This window comes from Caretta caretta, chromosome 5 (genome assembly GCF_965140235.1).
Source record: "Caretta caretta isolate rCarCar2 chromosome 5, rCarCar1.hap1, whole genome shotgun sequence".
Lineage (NCBI taxonomy): Eukaryota > Metazoa > Chordata > Testudines > Cheloniidae > Caretta > Caretta caretta.
In genome coordinates this window covers 36,992,861-37,018,366 of record NC_134210.1, presented here as the reverse complement: position 1 = coordinate 37,018,366, position 25,506 = coordinate 36,992,861, and the positions used below count along the sequence as shown (strand labels likewise).

Here is a 25,506-nt window from a genome sequence, read left to right as displayed (position 1 = left end):
TCGATTACAGACCTAAAAGTGGCAATTCTTCAACAAAAAAACTTCAAAAACAGACTCCAACGAGAGACTGCTGAATTGGAATTAATTTGCAAACTGGATACAATTAACTTAGGCTTGAATAGAGATGGAGAGTGGATGGGTCATTATACAAAGTAAAACTATTTCCCCATCTTTATTCCCCCTCCCCCACCCCCACCCCCACCCCCACCGTTCCTCAGATGTTCTTGTCAACTGCTGGAAATGGCCCACCTTGATCATCACTACAAAAGGCTCCCCCCCACCCCCAACTCTCCTGCTGGTAATAGCTCACCTTAAGTGATCACTCTGGTTACAGTGTGTATGGTAACACCCATTGTTTCATGTTCTCTATGTACCTAAATCTCCCCACTGTATTTTCCACTGAATGCATCCAATGAAGTGAGCTGTAGCTCACGAAAGCTTAGGCTCAAATAAATTTGTTAGTCTCTCAGGTGCCACAAGTCCTCTAACTACAGTGGAAGGAGCAGATCTGAATGAGCAGCATAGTGGGCAGTGTCACTGTTGCATGGCTCAACAGCAAGAGGTAACAACACTTTTTTCTGTATTACGCTGGAACCATATCTGCAGAATTGCCCAGCATGGTTCAGAATTGACCTCTCACATAAAACCAGGGACCAGATGGCAGTAGACTGTGATGGCAAAGAAATGCACATTATGGAAATAACTGACTAGAACTAACATGCCAAAAGAACGATTTTTAAGTGCCCATAATTTTATTAGCTATGTAATTAGTGGTGTCATGTGTTCTCCATTATGCGAACTGCCTTAGGCTCTTACAGAACTTCCATTTCTTGTGCTGAATTCTACCTTCCAACTTATTTACTGATCCTGGACTAATAAAGTGAAGCCGTGCTGCCAATGGTGCTGTAATATTTTACAGACTGTGCCATCAATCTGCTTTATTCATTAGATCTTATTTCCATATTCATCTGTTCCAAATGCAAATCTGGATTCCATTCTCAGCTAACTAACCTCTGGAGTGCTATGCCCATGACTCCATTCCTGGCGCCACCACTCCCTCCCCACGTCATGTGGCAAGAGCGGAGGGATCTGGAGGTGATCTCTCAAGAACATTCTATAGCACATACATCCAAGGAAAACACAGGCATTTGGGGGTATTTTTAACATACAGGAAATTGATCTAACCACATTTTTGCAGGCTAGACAATCTTATCTGGAGAGTAATGTGGTTGTTTTGCTAATCTACTTGGCTCCCAAATGTAGAAGTGAAGCATATACCTTTTGGCCCAGAAATGCTGGAATAGCCAGGTTCTTTGATACAAACAATCACATTTTACGCTGAATTCTCCTCCTTTCCATATGTGGCACACTTGGCATGGATCAATTGTCTTATAAATAACATTTTAAAGTTACAAAACAGCTTCAACCATAGAGATGGGGGAGGAGCAGCTTCTAGAGAATATGGGCTATTAGTGTTTATCGTTTTGTTCATTGTGCTTCACTTTCAAGGGATGAAAATGAAGGAGTAGGATAAACAGAGGGGCTCCCATTTTTGAACAGTACAATATTATGTAGTGCATAGCCTGTGGACCAAGGCAGGAGTCCACCACAGCAAGTATCTCAGCTTTGTTTACAAGGATGATGTGTATGCAGTAGGAATGGAGTTATCCAGTTTACTGAGCGCTATGTTAGAACTGAGAACTCAGATTCTGTATACAAAGGAAGTGATTTTTTTCCCAAAACCAATACAGAGTGTAATTTACCTGCAGTATTCAGAACACCTTCCACATTCAATACCAAACCCTAGATGGTAGCAGGGTGAATGTGTTGCTCATCCATGAGCTGATGATTGAGCAAATCCCAGCAACAGCTAGTTGAAGCTGAACTCAAGAGAGACAGGAGGTGTTGGTGAGCAGAAGAAAGTATTTTGAAGAGTATTTTGCAGCCACGGTACAGTTTCCTCTAGTTGAAGGCACATGCACGCATGCCCATAATTAGTCAATTCAGTCCACAGCCTAGGAGTACTCTTGGATTCCTCACAAATGCTAAACTCTCACATAACAGCATCTATAACATTTTCTACTATCTCTGGTTGGCTAGGAGATTTTGTCCCATCCTAGAAGATGACAGCATGAATAAGTGAGGCCAGGTCATCATCACCTCTCAGCTGGAATACTCCACTCTAATATACTTAGACATGAAGCCTTCACTGATTAGGAAACTCCAACTAGTACAGAACACTGCAGTGCATCTCCTCAGCAACACATTCTACCATGGATACATCAAACCTGTCCTCCACTCTCTACTTTGGCTTCCCATAAATACTAAGTCAAATTCAAGGTCTAGCTCTGTATCTTCAAGGTGTTCCAGAGCCAGAGCCCAGCATATCTAAAAGACTGCGTAAAGTGCTAGGACGAAGACTGCGGGCAACAACTGGGCTCCTCTAGCACAATGGAACTCTTAGCAAGAAGGGTAAAGCTTGTCTGTGCAAGAGACAGAACGGTCTGACACTGTGAAATGAACTGTCCCAGGAACTAAGGACCTTCACAAACCTCACCCCCTTCTGCTGCCAGTGCAAGGCACATTGCTTTGACCTATGTATTCTCCAGCATAAATATATAGCAACATGTACATTTAAAACAAAAAAATCCTGCCAAAGCGAGACACTCCACTGCACACACTTCTCCCCCTGTGGTGAGGATGAGAGAACGACAGATGTTAGGCATGTTGCTTAATGCACTTCTGGAAGGCCCTCAGATACTACAGTGATGAGCATGGTATAAGAACCTCTATAGAATAGTTCAGCTATAGACCACATAAGGAAGTTAGGGTAAACCACCCATTAGTGATCCAGCTCCCAAAACCAGAAGACTGTTCTGAATCAAACACTACACTCAGCAAAGGAAACCAAGAGCCCTGAAATTCTTTGTGGTTCTTGTGCGGATAAGCTGGTGGGTTTCTGAATGTGATGGTTTCTCTCCTCTGTAATGAAGGCACCTATTGCTAATCACAGTTGTGGCGTCGTAGGGCAGGTCTCCCCCATGCCTTGCTATAAAGCCGAAGGCGGCTCTGGTGAGAAGAGGTAGGGTGTGACACTACACCCGAGGGGAGTGCCCTGTGACCTCCATATTCATCATTTGTATATAATTGTGATATTGCACATGAAGCCCTGCCATGCTGCATCCATCTTGATGGAGAGAAAACATCATCAGACCAAGCTGCTAGAGATGGTAGAGTCATTGTCATTTTAATTCCTCTATACGAATCCCTATTGATACAGCCTGCCTTATTTTATTTGTCTCATCTTGTTACTTGGGGAATCCTTGCCACCCCATGAATAAGACTTGTGGTACCTTTATCATGCCTTGTAAGGTAACATGGGAAAGGTTATGATCTGCTGAAACCCACCGTTCCATCAAAATATATATAGATCATTAATGCATATGAAGTTATGAGAATTGTGTTATATGGTTGTCACTAAAATATGCTGTCGGTTTGAGAAGCACCCAGATACTAGCTCCTCAAAGACAATAACCGGGGGGATAACCAGTGCCCGGGGGGGTGTTGAATCACCATCAACAGCCATTGTCCAGCAAGAAAGCTGCAATGCAATGACTCACTGACACAAGGTCACACCAGGTGAATTGCTCAACCTTTCCTGGTTACTCAGCAATGCTCACCAAACATGCCTGGATTTGGGTTCTCCAAGTACATGGACTAATGGTATAAAACAGAACACAGGAGCTCCATGCTTGGCCTTTTCTCCTTCCCGCACCTATTCTGCAAGCAACAAGAACACTCAGAAGACTCTAACAGAGGAGACTGGCCCAGATTTCAAGAGTGAAACCTGCATACTATGAACTGCAATATTCAGGTGGGTGAGAAAAACTGCTTAATCTAGATGTTGCCCAGTCTAATAGAGCTGAGTGTTTAGACTGTGTGGTTATATATTTTATTTTGGTAACCACTTTGACTTTTTGCCTATATTTTGTAGTTCATAAACTTGTTTTACTATTTATCTTTACCATTGAGTGTGCCTGAAGCGTTTGGTAAATCTGCTCAGATTTACAAAGGCTGGTGTATATCCACTTTCCATTCATGAAGTGGTGAACCACTTAATAAACTTGCATTGCTTATCTTGAGCAGTGCAAGACGGTATATTCCTGAGGTACAAGGCTGGGAGCTGGGGGGATTCGGCTGGTGCCTTTCTCTGTGAGATTCATGAGTGGCTCGGGGAGCATTGATGCAATCCAGCTGAGCGTGGGGCTCCACATGCGGTTGTGCTGAGTAATAACACCTGGAGGGGTTTACTGCTTGTCACTGGCAAAGCATTGTGAGAGGCTGGAGAGTTAAGGGGGCACAGCGGTCCCAGTCTGCACCCCAGGAATCCCATTACATAGGGCTCCACTACACAGAAGCTGTAGGGAGCTGGCATACAATGGAGCACAGCTCTGTAATGGCTGTCTTTGTCCCAGAGTTTAGGGGTAGGCTAGGGCCAATGGATCATTAACTACAGCTGCTCAGTCCAATCTACTCCACCTAGGCAGGAATAGCAGCTGCAGGGCCTGTTCATAGAACCATAGAATATCAGGGTTGGAAGGGACCTCAGGAGGTCATCTAGTCCAACCCCCTGCTCAAATCAGGACCAATCCCCAACTAAATCATCCCAGCCAGGACTTTGTCAAAGCCTGACTGCAAAAACCTCAAAGGAAGGAGATTCCACCACCTCCCTAGTAACGCATCACCACCCTCCTAGTGAAAAAGTTTTTCCTAATATCCAACCTAGATCTTCCCCACTGCAACTGGAGACCAATACTCCTCATTCTGTCATCTGCTACCACTGAGAACAGTCTAGAGCCATCCTCTTTGGAAACCCCTTTCAGGTAGTTGAAAGCACCTATCAGATCCCCCTTCATTCTTCTCTTCTGCAGAATAAATAATCCCAGTTCCCTCAGCCTCTCCTCATAAGTCATGTGCTCCAGCCCCCTAATCATTTTTGTTGCCCTCCTCTGGACACTTTCCAATTTTTCCACATCCTTCTTGTCATGTGGGGCCCAAAACTGGACACAGTACTCCAGATGAGGCCTCACCAATGCCAAATAGAGGGGAACGATCACGTCCCTCGATCTGCTGGCAATGCTCCTACTTATACAGCCCAAAACGCTGTTAGCCTTTTTGGCAACAAGGGCACACTGTTGACTTATATCCAGCTTCTCATTCACTGTAACCCCTAGGTCCTTTTCTGCAGAACTGTTGCCTAGCCACTTGGTCCCTAATCTGTAGCAGTGCATGGGATTCTTCTGTCCTAAGTGCAGGACTCTGCACTTGTCCTTGTTGAACCTCACCAGATTTCTTTTGGCCCAATCCTCTAATTAGTCTAGGTCCCTCTGTATCCTACCCTCCAGTGTACCTACCACTCTTCCCAGTTTAGTGGCATCTGCAAACTTGCTGAGGGTGCAATCCATGCCATCCTCCAGATCATTAATGAAAATATTAAACAAAATCTGCCCCAGGACCAACCCTTGGGGTGTAGAGGTAAAAATCCTAAGGCCATCTTGGATCCGCTAAAGGACAACTAGACATCCATTTTGTAAACCCTTCTTGTCCCCTCCTCACTCCGAGTTTGGCGCCTTTTTATGTTTAGGCGGGAAAAGGTAGTTACTGTCAATCAACTAATCTGCCTACCAACCCAATGTCTATATAAGGCAGTGCTCAGATTAGATTGGGGCTGCCCACCTGAGTGGCAGAGTCTTGTTGCTGTCTGTTTGAGACAAAGTACGTGACTGAGGGTAGGCCATTCACCCCACCAGGGGATATACTCACCTACATGCACCTATTTCATTTTCTTATAGTGATCACTTGCTCCACGCACGACGACACAGGTGAAGAGAGGGGGAGGGATTCAATTACCTGAATACTCTCGTTTTACCTAAGAAGACGCTCACCTGTTCCTGCCCTGAGGTCCTATTTCCATCTGAGGGATCCAGCTGCCCTGCCATGCTGCATCCATCTTGAAGAAGAGAAAACATCATCAGACCAAGCTGCTAGAGATGGTAGAGTCGTTGTCATTTTAATTCCTGTATACAAATCCCTATTGATACAGCCTGCCTTATTTTATTTGTCTTATCTTGTTACTTGGGGAATCCTTGCCACCCCATGAATAAGATTTGTTGTACCTTTATCCTGTCTAAGTCATATCTGGGAACATAAACCCCCGGTGATAGATATGGGAAGAGAGGCGAACCTGAGACCAAGACTCCTGGCCGTTGTCAATTCTTTCTCCTGTTTCGGTCAACAGGGCTTAATACCGGCTGCCAACTAGACATGGAGCCATTGATCACTACTCGTTGAGCCTGATGATCTAGCCAGCTTTCTATCCACTTTATAGTCCATTCATCCAGCCCATACTTCTTTAACTTGCTGGCAAGAATACTGTGGGAGACCGTATCAAAAGCTTTGCTAAAGTCAAGGAATAACACGTCCACTGCTTTCCCCTCATCCACAGAGCCACTTATCTCATCATAGAAGGCAATTAGGTGAGTCAGGCATGAACTGTTCCTGATTGCTTTCCTCTTCTCTAAGTGCTTCAGAATTGATTCCTTGAGGACCTGCACCATGATTTTTCCAGGGACTGAGGTGAGGCTGACTGGCTTGTAGTTCCCCAGATCCTCCTCCTTCCCTTTTTTAAAGATGGTCACTATATTAGCCTTTTTCCAGTCATCCAGGACCTCCCCCAATCACCATAAGTTTTCAAAGATAGTGGCCAATGGTCCTGAGTCTGCAGTTATGGCTACAGAATGACCTGAAGATGGGAAAAGACTGTTTTCCCCTCCACCTTCTGCCACACACACGGGATTTGCTCTTTTGGATCCAGGATTTGGACCTGCAAAGACAACCCTTCCTTCAGAATGTGAAATCTACACAGAGAGAAAGCACACAGAACTGCATTTTGTGGCCCACACAAACCACTCCACAGAAGACCACCAGCACTTCACAGGGTTTGGTTTCCTAGTCAGAGAATTTCTACTCTACTTCCAACCAAATAAAGGCAGTCATCAAAAACAAGAGAACTGACACAAACATACATTAACTTTTTCTTCATAGAGATGATACTTACCAAGGTTGCTAAAGGGAGTTCACTATTCTGCATGGCCAGCATTAGTCTGGCTCACCTACAAGTCACTGGAAAATAGAAGACACTGACTCTTTCACAGCACAGAAGAGCACAGGTTACCTGCCAGTTTGGGAAACATTTATTAGGATGCAAACTTGCTGTGATGCCTTGAGCAAATCACTTAACCACTCTGTGCCTGTTTACCATCTGTAAAATGGAGATAATTAAACTTATCTATCTCATAGGGATGTGTTGAAGATTCATTAGTTAATGTCTGGACAGCACTTTGAAGATTAAAATCTTTAGATAGGTGCTTATTGACTCAAATATTATGAGTAAGAATATCTAGCAGTATTACTGTAATATATGTATAAAAAAAGCTTGTCTGCGTTTTGTGATTTTTTTTTTAAAAAAGCATTTCTTTCTAAAGCCAGAGACCAGCTATGTGCAGAAGGTCGTGCTAGTATGTTTTATATATTTATTTTTGCTCATTGCAAGGAGATACCTAAACGGGGATATGAAGGTGTTACCTGTCAGCTCTGTGTTCTTAGGGAATCAGGGCGCAGTACCCAGCCTATCTGACTCACGAAAGACCTTCCAACCCGCCCCAGCCTCTGCTTGAGCCAAAACTGATCAGAAGAAAGTCTTACAAAAAGCAATGAAAAAGACAATGGGAGACACACCTAAACCCCTGGGATAAGGGTGACAGGATTAAGGAAACTCCGCTAGCCTCATTTGCATTGAAGATGGGACAGGGAGGCATCTCTATGAGCATACAGAATGGAGAACAGAGATTCTAGGCAAGAACCGCATGGAATTCCGGAACCAGAAAAGCAGGGAAGCACTGCATCATGGGGGATCTCTTCTCCAGATGTTAATGAACCCACCCCTGTACACACCCAGCTCAGTAGTTATTAAACCAATTCTAGTAATAAATCCTTTATTGGTATCCAAAATAGTGAAGCTCCCTAATTGTGAGCTCCCTCCAAGGACCACCACCCATAACCAGGAATGATCAGTTCCTATTGTCTAGCCTGAACAAAACAACTTTGGTATACTTCCTTGAGTCATCAATTTACACATAAACAAATCTAGTGTTCTCCCTTGTACCATTGTTCTTTCCCTACAAAAACCCCTACCCATGCTCAAGTAAGTGTTCTCATGCCCGGATCTAAAATCTGCATCAGTTCCACTGGGACTTCATTTTCTCCTGACTGATCGTGCTGGGGCTCTGCCTGTCTCCAGCACTCTGAACCCTCAGCTACCACCACCACCTGGGAACCCCGATCGATTCAAGCTTCACGGAGTGGTGAGAACCCAGCTCTCTCTCCAGGTATAGACTTCTGACCCTGACTTGTGTGATAGGTATAGTTTTCTAAACCTAACTTTTTATAATCAAATTTAAGTTAGATTTAATATTATAACAGTTTTGTTTATTTGGCTCCCATATAGGTATTACCTGGCAATAAATAACATTCATGATTAAGCTGGTTGCCTCTCTTTCCCCCTCCCCCCCACATGGGTGTTTTTTGGCTTCCTCATTTGCTTTGCAGCAACACTCCTCGTACCTAAGCTAAAGATCCCTGCAGCACCCAAAAATCCTGTGGTGTTTGCTCAACAAGTAGGTTACGACTAGAACAAGTGTAACAAGAAAGTGGGGATAGGGACATGAAACCTGGGACATGAGAGGGTGGCAGATTGAAAGCGCTACTCGACTCAGCCTGCTCAGGCAGTGGTGTGGTGCCCAGGGCATATGAGGGTGACAACTTGGAAACGCTGCTTGACCCAGCCTGCTGAGTCCAGGGACAAATAAGGGGTCAGCTTGGGAGTGCGGTTTAACCTGGTCCTCTCAGACATACTCTGTTAACTTGTGTGTGTTTGTCTGATTCTGGGGCTGGAAGAAACCAGCCCTGGGGAACCGAGGTTCTGCAGGATAGCTCCATTGGGAGGGAATTTGCAGCAGGGAGAAGTAGAGCTTGGTATGAGGACACAAGTGACAAGCAATACATTGATAGAATTACAGAGTAACCCTAATAGATGAGCATACCCCAAAGTAATGGGCAAAGCTGGTAACAAAGTGGGGGCAGGGGAGGGGAGTATGGATGTATTTGAATTAATCAGCAACAAAAGGCTGCTCTAAGTTGCATCTGGGAGAACAGCTGGGGAAAACACACTGGTGGCATAAAGCCATCTACATTTCCCACCACCAGTACAGTTCTGAGCAGTTTGGCCAGGCTACCAGATAGATGTTCTTATGTCTTGTAATAATTTTATGTTCATTTTTATGAATCCCTTAGTGCCAGGTAGTGGTTAGTTTAGGGGAGAGGAGTTCTGACCTGCATTCCCTACTCGGCCATTGATCTTCTGTGGCCTCTATGCCTCAGTTCACTCACACTTAAAGTGACTTACCTAGTTCTTTCTACCACTGTTAGGAAAATGAATTAATGTGCATCTGTAAAGGCCTTCAGATGCAAGGTGCCATCAGTGCAGGAATTATGAATGACACAGAAGAAACTAAAGGTATTAAACCAGTCACATAAAAAAATATTGTAAACCAGACATAGCAAGTCTGTGTACAAGTACTAGACAGTAACTTTTGATCATGTACTCACTGTACTGGCTTTTTTCCTACCAGCTACTACCAAAGGGGGAGTGCTTGTGCCATCTGGTGGATACTAGCAATCACATGGACTATGACCTCTACTTTTACTGGGGCTGAAAACAACGGCTTGTGTTACAGATAAATTATTCTTTAACATTCCACGTGTTACACATACGCTACATCTCTTAGTGTTTATATTTGCATTAGTCAGCCTTTGGGAGCTGTACAGTCACATGGTCCGTTCGAGGAACTGTATACAAACAAAGTCAGAGTGATGTTCTGACATTATAGTGCAAATTTGCATCAACATAAATTTGCCTAGTTGCAACACAACACAACTGCTGCACCCCCAGCCCCTTCCCACACATCCTCTCCTGCCCCCATCTCCCTCTCAGAGCCTGCACCCCTCACCCCCACCCCTTGCCCCAGCCCAGAGCCTACACCCAAACTCCATCCCAGAGCCTGCACCCCTCACCCCCTCCTGCACCCCCACCCGCTGCCCCAGCCTGGAGCCTGCACCCAGCAACCAAACTCCATCCCAGAGCCTGCACCCCAGACCCCCTCCCCCACACAAACTCCCTCCCAGAGCCCAACCTCTCACCTCTTCTGCACCTAAACTCCCCCCGCCCAGAGTCTGCTCCCCAGTCCCCTGCCCCAGCCCAGGGCCTGCACCCCAGACCTCCTCACCCCACCCAAACTCCCTCCCAGAGCCTTGGGCAGGTGGGGCATGGAGTTGTGGGGCTGGGGGGAGGCAGGTTCTGGGCACCACCAAAATTTCTACAAACCTGCCACCCCAGCTTGCAGGGATATAAGGGAATTACAGTAGATCTGTGGGTTTGCACTACACTGAATCATTAGAGATTACTCTTCTGATCAGCCCTCTGCCTAAGAGCAGGCAGTGTGAGTGAAAATGTGAAATGCTGATCAAATTGCTGGAGTGCAAGAGAGCTGCATGTGGATCACAGATTAAACACCACTGGTGCAGATGTTGAAAATGTTGTCCATATATATTTTACACACAATGTATGAAAGAGCTGTGACTCCAGATTATGCCCCTTTCTAATGTGCTATAAAATGCATAACCCCCACCTTTTTCTGACCTAAAATGCCTCATGCTTACAGCCATAATTTGCTGTCACATACAACGGAATCAAACAGGAGTAACTCTACTGAGACTGGGGCTCAGAGCCAGAGGAACAAAACTTTTTAGAAGTGTGTAAAAGGACACAGAGTGAGCACAAAGGTTGGGACTATTTAATTTAGACAAGAGACAAATTAGAGAGAGAGCATGATAGAGAGATACAAAATAGCAAATGGAGTAGAGCAGGTAAATCCTACCCAGCCTCCTGTAATACACTGATTTCAGTAGGGCTTCACATGGGCACAGGATTCCTACCCCTGGGGCAGCCTGCAGGATCGGGGCCACAGAGGGCTTCTAGGACTCATATGGTGCTTAAGGCTCATTCTGGCCCTCTACACGTGGGTAAATTCCACTGTTAGTGAGGGAGTGGAGAGGATCATAGCTCTCACCCAGCAAGTCACTGCCAAACTGACTTGTGTCCAAGACTACTCCCCATCTCATAAACTGCCTTGACATAAATGTCATGGCTCTTGCGTGAATATAATAGTTTCTAAGCTATTTTAGTCAAACTTTCCCGGTGAGTGTATCACACAGCACTTGGTATCAGAAGAAGCCACTGGTGAAGAAGAGCCTGAAGTATGAACACCATAAGCCAGATTCTGAAAGTTCACCAATGTTCAAATGTTGAATCAACCCCCTCTACATTGTGTGGGCCACATCACTGCTCTCAACAACCATCTAGCTCTTAATCTATCGAGCCCCAGCTATGGGGTCCTAATCAAAAAGTTAGATGATGTGAAGTAATGGTCCCTATAATCCTAATGTTATTCTTGGAGGCACTGTGAGCATTCGTTAACACTGAAAACGTTCTATGTAAATGCTAAGCATTATTACTGATACTATTGACATTGTCCTGTTTACATTTGTCCCATAATAGGTGTATGGGAGAGATGGCAAAGAACACAGGACCGAGTTCTATGCAGGAGGTGGCTAGATGACTCTAGTCCATGCAGTGCCCTAATTTAATTATAATGTGGTATAAACACTCACCAAGACTGCACTGAGATTATCCAACTCCTTCTCAATTGGTGTCTTAAGTCACATTTGAACTCTGTCCTCCCTTTTCTGGAAATCAGTGCAGTGGGTAACCTACTATCTAGCCCTAACCCACCGCCTAGCCAGAATGATTACTTTGAGAAGCAGGGATTCTATCCAGCATTATTACATGTTTCTGTTTACTAAAAACTCCGGAGAGCTTTTTAAGTCCTATTTTACTGAGCCCGATTAGGCACTTTATTTCTAGTTTACTCCAGTGAGTGTGTAAATTCTCTCACGTAACTATGCTATTTTGAATGTTAACTGAACAGTTACGCTGCATTTCCTATTTCATATATACCCACTAAGCAAATAAAAGCAGCTCAGAGTGCACATAAAAAAAAAAAAATCTATGACTGGATTGATACCAATGAATTCTCCTGCACTGTAATGAAATGGGAATGGATTGCTCAGCAAGGTATCATCTGTTGGTATCAGAGTAACTAACAGCCATGTTAGTCTGTATTTGCAAAAAGAAAAGGAGTACTTGTGGCACCTTAGAGACTAATTAACCAATTTATTTGAGCATAAACTTATGCTCAAATAAATTGGTTAGTCTCCAAGGTGCCACAAGTACTCCTTTTCTTTATGCATCTGTTGGTAGTTACTTGGTGGTGGGGAGGGGGATTATGCAAATGAAATTAGGGTGTTTTCAGGAGTCTGCTGCTCTGGAGGAGAGCAAGTTAAACTATTCCACCTTGATTGGCTTGTGGTTAGCAAAGCCTTAAGGGGAGGGAAAGGAATGATTCAAGCTTTTTGGCCAAGCTGTTTTTCCAACAGCCAGCACAGCTTAAAAATTTAGAAATAGGGGATGACATCAATCTTTTCTGTGGGGGAGTTTCTTTCACCTCCTGTAAGGTGTAGCATTTGAAGGTCTACATTAGGACCATGTGTCTACACGGGATGCATAAACTATATTTTTATTTTTCAAAAATATATTTCTATTTTTCAAAAATATATTTCTAAAAAAGGTGTGTACTGTTCTGGCATGCCCCTTTGCAGCCTGGGGTGGCACTGCGTGAGGCCCAATTTAATTTCTCTCAAATAGTATGTCCATAAGTCAACTTTAAAGGCAAGGAGATGCCAAAAACAAGCTAACAAAATATCATATTCCCAGAGACTTTATTTAAGGGAAGAAGCAATTGTAACCACAGTTCATAAGACCCTCACCTCAGGACCTTGGTTCACAGCTCCCAAACTTAAAGTCCTCAAAACAAAATCATTGATGCTAGTCTCTGAGAGCCTTAGAGAGAAACCACCACCCATAGCAGCCTGCATAGCATCTCTCTTCTACAACTCACTCTTCAGCAGTAGTCTCTCACTGACTGGACTTGGAGCATCCTTTTCAGTACCCTGCCCAATCATCTATCAGGCTTTTAATTCTCCCTAGGTGGGTCTACTAACCCCAAACATGCGTTCCCGTCTTGGCTGCATCTGACTAGTGAACAGGCTGGCTGGCCCCAGTTCCTTAAAGGGCAGGCCATCTTGTTACAATATTGCATCTATTAAGAGAATGTGCTAACAAGACATTTTAAATATTACAAAATTGGCCAATCTTCCTAATTTTAACATATATAGTATAATGCAATATATTATAGTATAGGGAAGCAAGGCCCAATAGACAGAGCACTGGACTAGGCCTCAGACATCCTGACATCTATTCCAGCTCTTATCATTTATCTACTGTATGAGCTTGGGCAAGTCACTTAGTCTCTCTGTCTCTTTGCCCGTCTCTCTATTTAGATGTAAAGCTCTTTGGGACAAAGACTCTCATTCACAAACACTAGGGCCCTAATCTTGACTGTGGCCTCTAGGCACTGCTGCAAAAACAATTACAGACCAAAAATTTTGTTTATGGTTGCCAAGTCAAGCACACAAGAAATAGGAAATGCCAGAATTTAGATTGCCTATGTAACCTTAATTCAGACCACTTGGGCATACACATTATGATACCGTCTTTAATAACATGATATTTTTTCCTCAGAACCCTATGGAGTGCGAGAATGCTCAATGCAGACAGAATCTTCAGAGATTTTTAGCAGCTAAAAATCAAAGTCTTTACTGAGCATGTGCAAACTGATTTTTCATTTACTAATAATTTGGCCAAATGTGGGCAGATTTTCAGAGGGAGGGCAAAAAGCCCCTTGCCAAATTCTGAGTCCTTGCTCCGAAGCCTGGGGGCAACTAAACCTGCTCAGAGGTTTCCAGACTGTTTTAACCTGAGCAAAACAACATTTTCTTTAACCTTGATCTTTGAAGCAACTATCCCACTGTGGCTAAAATCCCCACCCAAAGAAAAAAAAATGCAGCCCAAGGCCAACACCTGGTATGTAAAATTTCAGACCAAATGATTAAAGTCTGGCAAAGTTATAAGTAACTGAAAACAGAGTCTTACAATAGGAAGTGTCAGGCAAGCTTAATAATAGGGGCTGTCTCAGCCCTGCCTCTAGTAAGTACATGACACTATTGCAGCATTAGTGTTCTACACAAGAGAACAGAAAACAACTTTTCCTATTGCCTTGCACCATGCATAGCTGTTGAAATCTGTGCTAGTGGGTCTAGTCAGAATCAGCCACTCACACTGGTTCAGGGGTAACAGACTGCAGAAGGTGAAACACAGAATCAGAGCTGCTAGACCTAGAGCTATATATATGCACACACACACACACACACACAGAAGAGCACTTTGCCCCCCTAAAGAGGCTTAGAGAGGGGGTTCACCATGAAAAAGGTTCTCACTCCAGCAGCAATCAGGTAGCAAGTGCTGCCAGTACATCCAGCCAAAGTGGGTTCTCTTCCTTATCCTGTCAGTAGGTATTTCTCTCGCACCTGTCAATGTTCTAATAGTCAGATCCGTATTGCCCCTTTTTAAATGCATTTTCTTCCAGCAGAGTTCACTTACCCACTGACATTCAAAGACCTTTGTTTTTGCTGGGCCAGCAATAAAGCAAACATTAACCACTTAAGTTCCAGCCCACTTACTGCTGTGGAATTTGAGGATGTAGGTCAATAGTTCATTGAAGGGATTTAAATATGAAAACTATACCTTATACTCATCCTGTTCTTCTTAGCACATTCTGTATATAAAATCCCAACGATCTGCATTTCAAAACTTCTTCCTTAAAGCCATACTTTGGCAAATGATAGTATTAAGTGTGGGCTAACTGTGTGGAATTCTCTATAGGGTGGAGCTCCTAATTAAAGGGACTTGTGTTTTGTGGCGTTCTGAATTTACAGAAGGCACAACATTTTCTTTATATGTCAGGGTACCTACTGTCTACATTCTCTCTGCCAGTCTGAAAGGTCTGGCAAATATATATTTCAAAGGCAAATTGTAGCTTAAGTGTTCCTCTACCTCTCATGAACACACTTAAAAAGAAAGAAAGAGGCCTCGAAAGCTACCAGTCAATGCCTGCACAAAGCCCGTTCTTAAGTCAGAAAAGAAGCCAGCCCCAAAAGATGTCTCTAAGAAATTAGCATCCTGAACAGCTGTTGGGCATTTAAAACACAGCTTTTTAGAAAATATAAATTGTCCCTATTCAAAAGCTGAAACAACATGTTCTAACATGTTCTAATCCAAAGGCTTCAGTTATTAAGAAGACAGCTTTCTTTACGGCAGCTATAAGCTATAGCCTGAACCCATTACATCTCCTCTTACAGGTCTTTATTTGCCCAAGTCTATTGTATAAAAAAGTTCCTCTTCCTCCTCCCCCTTTTCCACACAATCAGTGTTTGCGGACAAGGTAGAAACATTTTCAGGACCAAAAGCATCCCCCCAGCCTTTAGCTCCCCAGGGAGAACAAATCTACCTACCTCCCTTAATGCTTTAACAGCCCTGCAAAGCTTTAAGCTGTAAAGTAAGAGAAGGATCCACTGTGGTGTTAAGGATTCAGCCTCCACGTTGACTTTAATGGGAACAGAATCTAGCTCCCATTAGGTTCCTTATGGTTAACCTAAGGCATGTAATTACTAAGTACTATGCTAATGCCAAGCATTCAGTTAGTGTCTGTAAATACCTACTCTCCCTAGCTACTGTGGATACATATCACTTACCTTCCTCTAACAGGGTAGATGGGTGTCCTTACTTCCTAAACCCTTTTGTGCAGAGAGAAGAGCAAGTGATTGCAATTCAGAGGAAGAGGCTCAATTATTTAGCTGAGGCCAATAATATTCTAGTGGCTACTGCTGATAGGGGAGAAGCTGTCTGAATAGGAGCACGAGCTGCAGCCTACACAACAGTGAACCAATGGGATGGTGTTTTACCAAAAGATCCTCCTATTGGGAGATGTGGGGGAGGTTGGTGGGCAGGCTCATGCTGAGACCCAGCTGCCTTTAAATATGACTGAGGCTCATTCCTCTCTTATTACTTCTCCAGCAGCAATGAATATGAAAACATCTTCCTAGTAGTCACTAATCTGCTCCCTCTCTCTGTTAATTGCCATGGCTGATGAAGAGATTGCTGCTCTAGTTGTGGACAATGGCTCTGGTAGGTGCAAGGCTGTGTTTGCTGGGGATGATGCCCCCCATGCTGTGTTCCCCTCCATTGTGGGGTGCCCTAGGTTCCAGGGTCATAGGGTGTGATGATGGGGATGGGCCAGAAGGACAGCTATGTTGGGGATGAAGCCCAAAGTAAGTGTGGTATCCTGATGCTGAAGTACCGTATTGAACATGGCATTGTTACTAACTGGGATGACATGGAGACGATTTGGCACCACACTTTCTACAATGAGCTGCGGGTGGCCCCGGAGGAGCACCCATTATTGCTTAGTGAGGCTCCCCTAAGGCTAACAGGGAGAAGATGACTCAGATCACGTTTGAGACCTTCAACACACCAGCTACGTATATGGCTATCCAGGCTGTGCTAGGCCTCTGGCCACACCACAGGCATTGTGATAGACTCTGGTGATGGGGTTACCCACACGGTCCCCATCTATGAGGGCTATGCCCTGCCCTATGCTAGTCTCCAGCTAGACCTGGCAGTCAGTCAGACCCTGGCCGATCTCATGAAAATCCTGACCGAGAGGCTATAGCTTCACCACCACAGCTGAGAGGGAGATTGTGCGTGATTTCAAGGAGAAGCTATGCTATGTTGCCTTGGATTTTGAGCAGGAAATGGCCACATCCGCCGTCTCCTCTTCTCTAGAGAAGAGCTATGAACAACCTGATGGGCAGGTGATCACCTTAGGCAATGAGAGGCTCTGCTGCCCTGAGGCCCTTTGCCTGCCAGGCTTCCTGGGCATGGAATCCTGCAGCATCCATGAGACTAACTTCAACTCTATCGTGAAATGTGATGTGGACATCTGCAAGGACCTGTATGCCAATATGGTGCTGTCCGGGGGCATTACTGCCCGGATGCAGAAAGAGATTGCTTCCCTGGCACCAAGTACTATGAAAATCAAAATCATCGCCCCACCTGAGTGTAAATACTCTGTCTGGACTGGTGGCTCCATCTTGGCTTCTCTCTCCACTTTCCAACAAATGTGGATCAGCAAACTGGAGTATGATGAATCTGGGCCATCCGCTGTTCACTGCAAATGGTTTTTAAAGGGACTTCCCAGCAGACAACTGCATGAGAAAAATGTATCCACCATACTGAGCTATATTAATTCTCCTCTTTAAGGCTCTCCTCTTAGAAGGGCTAGTATCCAGTGCTACAAACTCATTTCCTTTATTTCTTTATCAAAGACAACAGTTTGTTTGCTATTAATTTTTAGAGCAGTGACTAACTGATAGGAAAAGGTTATCTGGTAGAGCTCTTCTTTTGTGAAACTTGGGTGAATTCTACTACTATCTTCTTTGCAGTTCAAAGTCCTCCAGTCATGGATCAAAGCTAACCTGTGAGGGTCAGAATAACAATTCAGTACTGAATAGTCTCTTACAGGCTGATAACCTCTGTAAACAAGCACTTTTTTGTGTCCTAAAACATCTGGGTTTTATAGCTAAATGCCTAAGTGGCAAGATAATGGGTTAATGTTGCATATTTGGAGTTGCTAAACATGGGTTTGCTGTTTTTTATACTTCTAAGCTATAGTTTAGAACACTGATGTTAGTTTTGACAACTAGAACAAATCATTCCCTTAGCAGTGAGACTATCTACTGTAGCAAAAATTTCTAGTTCCTAAACACCATTATACAAAAAAAAAACCTGTAAACTGATTCTCAAATATGCATAATAATAAAAAGGCTAATCTCTAATATGGTCAAGAACACTTCTTTCCGACTAGAAAGACTAGTGCTTTCTTACAGAACACAAGCAGCTATATAATGGAAGGACTTCTCAATCTTTGAGTGGAGTTTTGCAAGTCCTCCCATAAAGCAAATGCAGCTGGACGCTATTAAATCACTTAACTAGCATATAATGCCTGCTTACTGCACTAAAGTTTAATTCTATGCTTTAAAAGAGCAGAGTTTGAAATGGCTTAGTACATTTTAAAGGACACCAGACAGTTATAAGGGTTTGACCTACTTGAGAACTAGCCCATTCTTCTGCATAGAAACTGTTTAAAGAATAAGCAAAATCTTGGACCTGAAATTTCCGTTCCATTATTGCTGGAATGGTGGGTAGCATCCCTAGCCTGCTGCTCTTCTTTAGGACACACAAGAATTTGCCCTAGCTCTTCTACTGTAGGCAAAAACCTTAATTGATACCCATTCATTTCTGAATTTCTTCCAAATATTAAATATCAGATCCCTAAACTAATTCTCCTTGCTACTTCATAGAGTCTAAAACAATCTACACCTTTTGTAGGTACAGATCCTTCTCTCCTTTGCAAAGAGAAAGCTGGGCTGATGTCCACTATGACTTGCCATCACACTTAAACCAAACAGTTATGGCAACAGAGTGCTGGTAGGTGAGACAGGAGGGTTTCTGCCATGACTTACTAATGTCACTTCAATGTAAAAAAAAAAAAAAAAAGTACACAAACTAAAACTAGCTGCGTGCATGACTCCCCCCTGCTGAGTGGAAACCATTTAGGCAAGAGATAGCTTATTACATGTGTGTAATTGGAAGAATAAATTGTTCCCTCTGACTGCTCTACTGCAAAACAAATGAATGGGTATTGAAAGAAAATCAAGCAGAAAGATCATGTTCCAACTTCCCCCCACCCCCTTAATATTGCTCATATGGTTAAGGGAAGGGTGTTCATTTAGTCCCAGTTATGCAACTATTTCTACAAGATGGACACCTATGCCTGCATGGAGCGCTATTGAAGTCTATGGGGCTGCCAGAGGACTCCCCTCTTTCTCCCCCCTCCAGCCCCCATGGATTCAGTTGTAGTATTGCAATGTTAATAACAAAGCCATGCATATGTTTGTCGTCGGTATTCTAAACCAGTGGTTTGCAAAGCCGGCCTGCCACTTGTTCAGGGAAAGCCCCTGCCGGGCCGGACCAGTTTGTTTACCTGCCGCATCCGCAGGTTCGGCCAATCGTGGCTCCCACTGGCCACGGTTCGCCGCTCCAAGGGACATGCTGGCTGCCCTTCCCATAGCCCCCATTGGTTTGCAGCGGCAAACCTGTGGCGATTACCTACCGCGTCTGCAGGTTTGGCCAAACAAAGTGGTCTGGCCCGGCAGGGGCTTTCCCTGAACAAAAGGCGGACCGGTTTTGAGAACCAGTGTTCTAAACTACCAGTCCTGCTCCACTAACTTAGTTTAAATACCTTATTTCAGCTGTCCAACCTGTAGGTTATTGATAACTGCTAGGGAGAGTCACTTTAAAAAAAAAAAAAAAAAAGACAACAAAGGCCTCTTTTCAAAACTAACTTCTTGTAAAAAAAGCTTTCTGGTGAAACCAAAAACAGAATCTGCCTTTCTTTTAATTTTTCTGCAATAGAACTGTTGAGTTGGTTGGTTTTTTTGTTCGTTGCCTCCCCCCTATTTTGCCTCTATGTAACTCTGCCTTAACATCCAACCCTCCTCCCATTACTGCAGGGACCTATTTCCACCAAGAGTAGAGGATATAAACACTGAAGGTTTTAAAACCTCAGTAGAAGCAATATTCTGGAACAGTTGCTTGATGTGAAAACTTCCCCTTATTAAACATAGACCTAGCCTGGCTCTGTGATTGAGGCTGCTTCACCATGGCTAAACACTACATGCTACCTCACTTCAGTAGAGCTGGCTAGAACACTCTTTTAAATAAAAAAAAATTAAAAGAAAAATCATCTTTGAAAAAAGGGCGCTTTTTTTTAAATGAAAATTCTTGAAGATATTTAGGGTTTTTAAACTTCCTTTCCCCCTCCCCCTCAAAAAGGGGGGGGGGTGAAGGGTTAATGTTTAGCTATTCCACCTGGAAGCAGGCGGGGCACACCCTGACTGTTTCGTAGAAGCAATGCACACATTGCTCTATCCAAGGACAAGGGCTAGACATGAACCATGAGAACTTGATTGTTTGGACAGCAATTGTGGGAGGCTTTCTTAGCCTGGGCTCAAGGCCTGAGAACCAGGATTGTAGTAGATATAGATGCAACTAAGTATATTAATCAACGTCATACATTCCTTTGTGTATCTTTTTGTGGTAGCAGTGTGTAATGCTTAGGGGGGAGAAATATAATAAAAGGAGAAGGTGGAAGGCGGGGGGGCAGAAACGGCCCATCTCAGCTGACCAGCCTGTTTGCTTGCATAAAGCTGTGTTCTGTCTCATCACTGAACCGCCACAACTGGCGCCCAAACATGGGGCCCTCAGCACTCACCTCGCCCAGCAAGGGTTTCAGACGCGTCACTCATCCGCTTCGCGGATCCCGGTGAGTATTTTTCATTGTGGTAAGTATGGGAAGCTCCCTCTCTGCTTTGCAAGTGCAACACCGCAATGAGCTGCAGTATTTGCTGCGTAAGGCTCAGCATGACTGCCCGGCTCGAGCACTTACTCTCCTGCTACAGGAGGTGTGTGCCAAGTGCCCATGGTATCCTGAAGCCGGAAGCCTTAAGCTAGCAGACTGGGAGCAATTGGGCCAGACATTGCACAAAGAGCCTCGGGCGCCCGTGCAGGCTTTACATGCCTGGCACCTCTGCCGCGATGTGGTACAGCGTGTCGCCTCCGACAGGCCCTCCCTCGCGAGGCTGGTGATCTCACCACGCCCGTCTGCTCCTGCAGCCATCCCCCCTCCTGGCGATGCGACACAGAGTGTCGCCTCGGAAAGGCCCTCTCCAGCACCAACAGAGGGGCTGCCGATCCCGCCGCCCCCGTCTGCTCCTGCAGCCATCCCCCCTCCTGGCGATGCGACACAGCGTGTCGCCTCGGAAAGGCCCTCTCCAGCACCAACAGAGGGGCTGCCGATCCCGCCGCCCCCGTTCGCTCCTGCAGCCATCCCTCCCCCTGCTTCGCCCCCAGTGCCTCTATTACCACCGCCTCCCTGGCCTTCCCCACCGGAGCCGGTGTGTGATCACCCTCCCCCCGTGGGGCCCCCCGGAGGGTCATCTGCATCTGCTCAGAAGCTTTCGCTGGTGCAACAAATGGTTCACGCAGCGAAAGCTCGATCAGATCTTACAGCGGAGGAGCTGGCTGATCTGGTCTCCGTTTGCCTGGTGACCTGGCAGAATGATGACCAGGGCAACCCCGTGGGCACCTGGACCACTTTGTCATACTCGGTGGTTAGAGAGGTGAGGAAAGCAATTCGTGAGTTTGGCCTGACTAGCACCTTTGTGCGTGGTCTCGTTGAAGGGATAGGTACTGGGTACTCCCTAATCCCTGAGGATTGGAAAACGCTGCTGCGCATGATGTTATTTGGCTTAGTGAGTATCGGCAGATGGCAGAACGCCAAGCTCAGGTACATGCAGCGCACGGTATCATTTATGAGCAATTGGCAGGGGAGGGCCCATTTGCTACTATTCAGATGCAGTCTCAACTCCCTCAGGCCGTCTTCCCCATTATTTCCACCTGTGCCCAGCATGCTTTCAAGAAGGTCCCGGATTCAGACAAGCCTACCAAAAGCTTTGTCAGTATCCGTCAGGGTGCCTCAGAGTCCTTTTTGGATTTTACCAACAGATTGCATGAGGCTATCCTCCGGCAGGTGGATAACACTGAGGCAGCTCACGAGCTCCTGTTAAAATTGGCAGTTGAAAATGCAAACGAGGATTGCCGCCGTGCTCTCCAGGCAGCACAAGCCTCTGGTATTTTAGAGCTCTCAGACATGCTGCGGGCGTGCCAGAACATTGGCACACAAGCCCACAAGGCTGGAGTTCTGGCTGCCGCCCTCAGAAAAACTGGGAAGGAGGGGAAGCGTTGTTACCGCTGTGGTAAGGAGGGTCATTTTCAGCAGGAGTGTCGCTCATCTAAGGCACCAGCCCGACCCTCAAAGAAGTGCCCCAAGTGTGGGAAAGGTTATCACTGGGCTAATCAGTGTCGTAGCGGGTCGGGAAACCGCGCGACGGGTCCCCCCCGAACCCAGGGCCAAACGGGGGTGTTTCCTACTCAGGCAATCGCTCCTCTGCCTTGGAATCCGTAGACTCTATGAGGGCGGCGACTGCTGGAAGTGCAGGGCTTGATTTGATCATGCAGGAGGACACTGACTTTCGGCTGCCAGGGGAGGTCTGTGCCATACCTACACAGGTGACGGGACCTCTCCCTGCCGGCTTTGTAGGTCTTGTTCTCCCTCGCTCACATGCTGGGAAACAGGGCTTTTTTGTCATTCCAGGGGTCATTGATGCTGATTACACTGGCATTATTAAGGTTCAGGTGTGGACTCATCTTCCACAGTCGCTCCCGCGTGGACGGTCAATTGCACAATTGATTTTAGTCCCCTATCAGGTGCCAGCTGCCGAGGATCGAACTCGGGGCGGAGGCAGCTTTGGATCGACGTTGTCTCACTCGCCGTCTCACAGCGCGTCTTCTCCACTTGTTGCTCTGACAATGTCAGTCCGCCCCTCGAAGCCTCAGTTAACACTTCTCTTAGATGATGTTCCTTTTACAGGGCTGGTGGACACTGGAGCTGACGTTACGGTGATTCGTGATCTGGAGTGGCCAGTTGGTTGGCCTACGGCTCCTTCTAAAGAATTGTGGGGGATCGGGGGTAGCAAACCCGGGCGCCAAAGTTTGTCTTGGGTCACGGTCTCTAAACCGGGAGGCCATACCCTTGCTACTATCCGCCCTTTTGTGCTCCCTGTCCACCTCAATATTTGGGGCCGTGATTTACTTACAAAGTTAGACACCACCCTCGATATTAACATCTGATGGCCCAAAACCCTCCCTCACCCACCGTGCCCTCCGCCTTACCCTTGGTATGGCAATCCTTAGAGCCCGTATGGATTGATCAGTGGCCCCTCCCTCTAAAAAAGCTAAAAGCACTTCATTCGCTTGTGCAGCAGCATTTGCAAGCACAGCGACTGGAGAGCTCCACTAGTCCCTGGAACACCCCAGTGTTTGTTATTAAGAAAAAATCGGGTGCTTGGCGACTGTTACATGATTTAAGGGAAATAAATAAACGCATCCAACCTATGGGCCCCTTGCAATTTGGCTTACCAAATCCAAATTTAATTCCTCAAACCGATCAACTTTGTGTGTTAGATTTAAAAGATTGATTTTTTTTTTACCATCCCCCTTTGCCCTCAGAATTAGCTGCTGTTATTTTGGCCTTTCAACCTTTTGCTGATTGTCCCTTTAATTTAATTGTGGATACCTATTATGTTTATTAGGTAATTAATCATTTACCCCTTGCCCTCATTACCCCTCAGGTTGATGCAAACCTCCTTCGCCTGTTTTTGTTTTTGCAGCACCTTTTTGCCACTTGTCATTTCCCTTATTTTGTTGCTCATATTTGCAGTCATATCCCTCTGCCTGGGCCACTCACTGAGGGCAATGCACGCGCCGGTCGCGCGTTGCGTGGTCAGGTAAATTCCCTTTTTTCTGACCCCATTAAAAGCCATGCCTTTTTTCATCAGTCTGCCTCTGTTTTGGCCCGGCAGTTTCACATTCCTGCTAATCATGCACGTTCCATTGTTCGTTCCTGCCCCCACTGTGCTGCTGCTGCTCCTACTTATGCCGTTAACCCCCGAGGTACCGCAGCAAATCAGCTGTGGCAGATGGATGTTACTCATGTGCCACAATTCCGCCCCTATTTGTTTTTACATGTTTCCGTTAATATTTATTTAAGTTTTTTTTTAGGCTTCCCCACAACGTGGGGAAGCCACTAACAAAGTTATTCACCATTTGCTGGCCTGCCTTTTTGTTATGGGTCGCCCCTGCCAAATTAAAACAGATAATGCCCCAGCCTACTGCTCTGCAGCCCTCTCCACCTTTTGTGCCCGCTGGGACGTCCGTCTTACACACGGAATCCCTTATAATTTCACGGGCCAAGCCATTGTTGAACGTGCCAATCGCACACTCAAAATCTTGCTAGATAAACAATTAAAACAAGGGGAGCTGTGTCTCCGAACCTTAGGAGACATTTAACAACAAATGCATATCCTCTTGTTTACTTTAAATAATTTAACACGGAATGCAGATCAGCAGACCCCTGCGGATCGGCATTTTCACAAATCTGAGGTACTGGAAAGACCACGTGTCTATTACTGTCAGCTGCCCGATCCACTGGGCTGGGCCCAGTACCTCTAATCACTTGGGGTCGGGGATATGCTGCTGTGTCTCTCCCTGCAGGACCGTTGTGGGTTCCAGCTCGGTGTGTGCGACCGGCACTTAAACAACATGGCATGGCACCAGGGACTGTCGAATCCCATACCGGAGTTCAGCTGACCTTGGAGGAGACCGCGTTGCCCCCCGAGTCGACAACAACGGGACGGAAACGGAGGAGGCGTAGCGTCCCAAGCCAGCCCGTGACATGGGGAGCAGTAAAAGCATTGGCCGCCGCGGCTCAACGAAGACTGGCAGCAGATCAACAGCCAGAGACTCCTGAGACCTTGTTTGTGGCGATTCTCGCCCAACTCACTGTTAATTCTGTGATGATTGTGTGCCTTTTGTGCCTGCTATTTCCTGTAGGGGTTGGCTCGGAAGCGCCTCCCCCGTTATAAGCCCGAATGACATATAACATATGGGAAAGATTGGCTTCAATAGCAAATGTTACCTGTGCGCGTGTAGTTAATTGTACTAGTATAAAGGTGCCCTTAGGCTGTCGAAAAATTTCTCAACCCCTTTTAAATTGTTCCCATGCTGTTAATGTTTTATATAATTATGGCCATATCATCCTACCATCAGGATGGGTTTTTACTTGCGGTTCACACACCTTTAATTATATTCCTGCAAATGTAAGTGATGGCACCCTTTGCTGTTTTAGTAGAATGATATTTATATTGCCTTTTGCTGGTGACAATTGTAGTAAAAGAAGTGTACCCCTTTTAGATGATTATATTGCAGATGTTGAGCTTTTGGTTATTTTGTGTTTGTAATCATTGGGCTTATTTTTTGCTGCTGCTGTGTACAATGTATTCTTTCCTTGTTAAGATTTTGTAAAATTTTGCCCTGGAAAGCTCCCCAGGTTATGTCCTTGTCTGTCTGGGAGTTAAATAGCATGACAAAACAAATTGACGGCTACCATGAGATGGCCAAATATCAATAAATAAAAAACGGGGAGATGAAGGGTTAATGTTTAGCTATTCCACCTGGAAGCAGGCGGGGCACACCCTGACTGTTTCGTAGAAGCAATGCACACATTGCTCTATCCA

At 45.4% G+C, this 25,506-nt stretch overlaps 2 protein-coding genes and 1 long non-coding RNA gene across 4 annotated transcripts in view; 2 read left to right on the top strand and 1 right to left on the bottom strand.

Annotated features, from left to right (window-relative positions):
- Positions 1-6,011, bottom strand: part of LOC142071997 (uncharacterized) — a 103,921-nt gene extending 97,910 nt beyond the window's left edge. Inside the window, exon 1 of the long non-coding RNA XR_012668280.1 lies at positions 5,946-6,011. This is a non-coding gene — a long non-coding RNA (uncharacterized LOC142071997). The remainder of the gene's footprint in view (positions 1-5,945) is intronic.
- Positions 6,012-16,332: 10,321 nt separating this feature from the next.
- ACTBL2 (actin beta like 2) lies at positions 16,333-17,573 on the top strand. Its single transcript, XM_048850696.2, is given in 5 exon segments — positions 16,333-16,464; positions 16,467-16,665; positions 16,668-16,755; positions 16,757-16,909; positions 16,911-17,573. Coding segments are annotated over 5 exon segments (1,173 nt in total). The 3' UTR covers positions 17,512-17,573.
- A 2,587-nt stretch (positions 17,574-20,160) lies between these two features.
- On the top strand, positions 20,161-25,205 carry LOC142072120 (uncharacterized). 2 transcript variants are annotated; one of them, XM_075128483.1, is made up of 2 exons: positions 20,161-21,492; positions 24,485-25,205. In XM_075128483.1, the coding sequence occupies exons 1-2, from the start codon at positions 20,662-20,664 to the stop codon at positions 24,578-24,580; spliced, it is 927 nt and encodes a 308-aa protein (XP_074984584.1). In that variant the 5' UTR covers positions 20,161-20,661; the 3' UTR covers positions 24,581-25,205. The 2 variants fall into 2 exon arrangements, with proteins under 2 accessions (XP_074984584.1, XP_074984583.1); XM_075128482.1 differs by having other exon boundaries at positions 20,161-21,659.
- The last annotated feature ends 301 nt before the right edge of the window (positions 25,206-25,506 follow it).

Bases quoted from the DNA above. Each gene is read 5' to 3' on its own strand.
- LOC142072120 (XM_075128482.1), top strand. From the start codon at position 20,662: ATGGGAAGCTCCCTCTCTGCTTTGCAAGTGCAACACCGCAATGAGCTG. The intron at 21,660-24,484 runs GTACATGCAGCG...CTCTCCCTGCAG, and splicing joins TGGCAGAACGCCAAGCTCAG to GACCGTTGTGGGTTCCAGCT.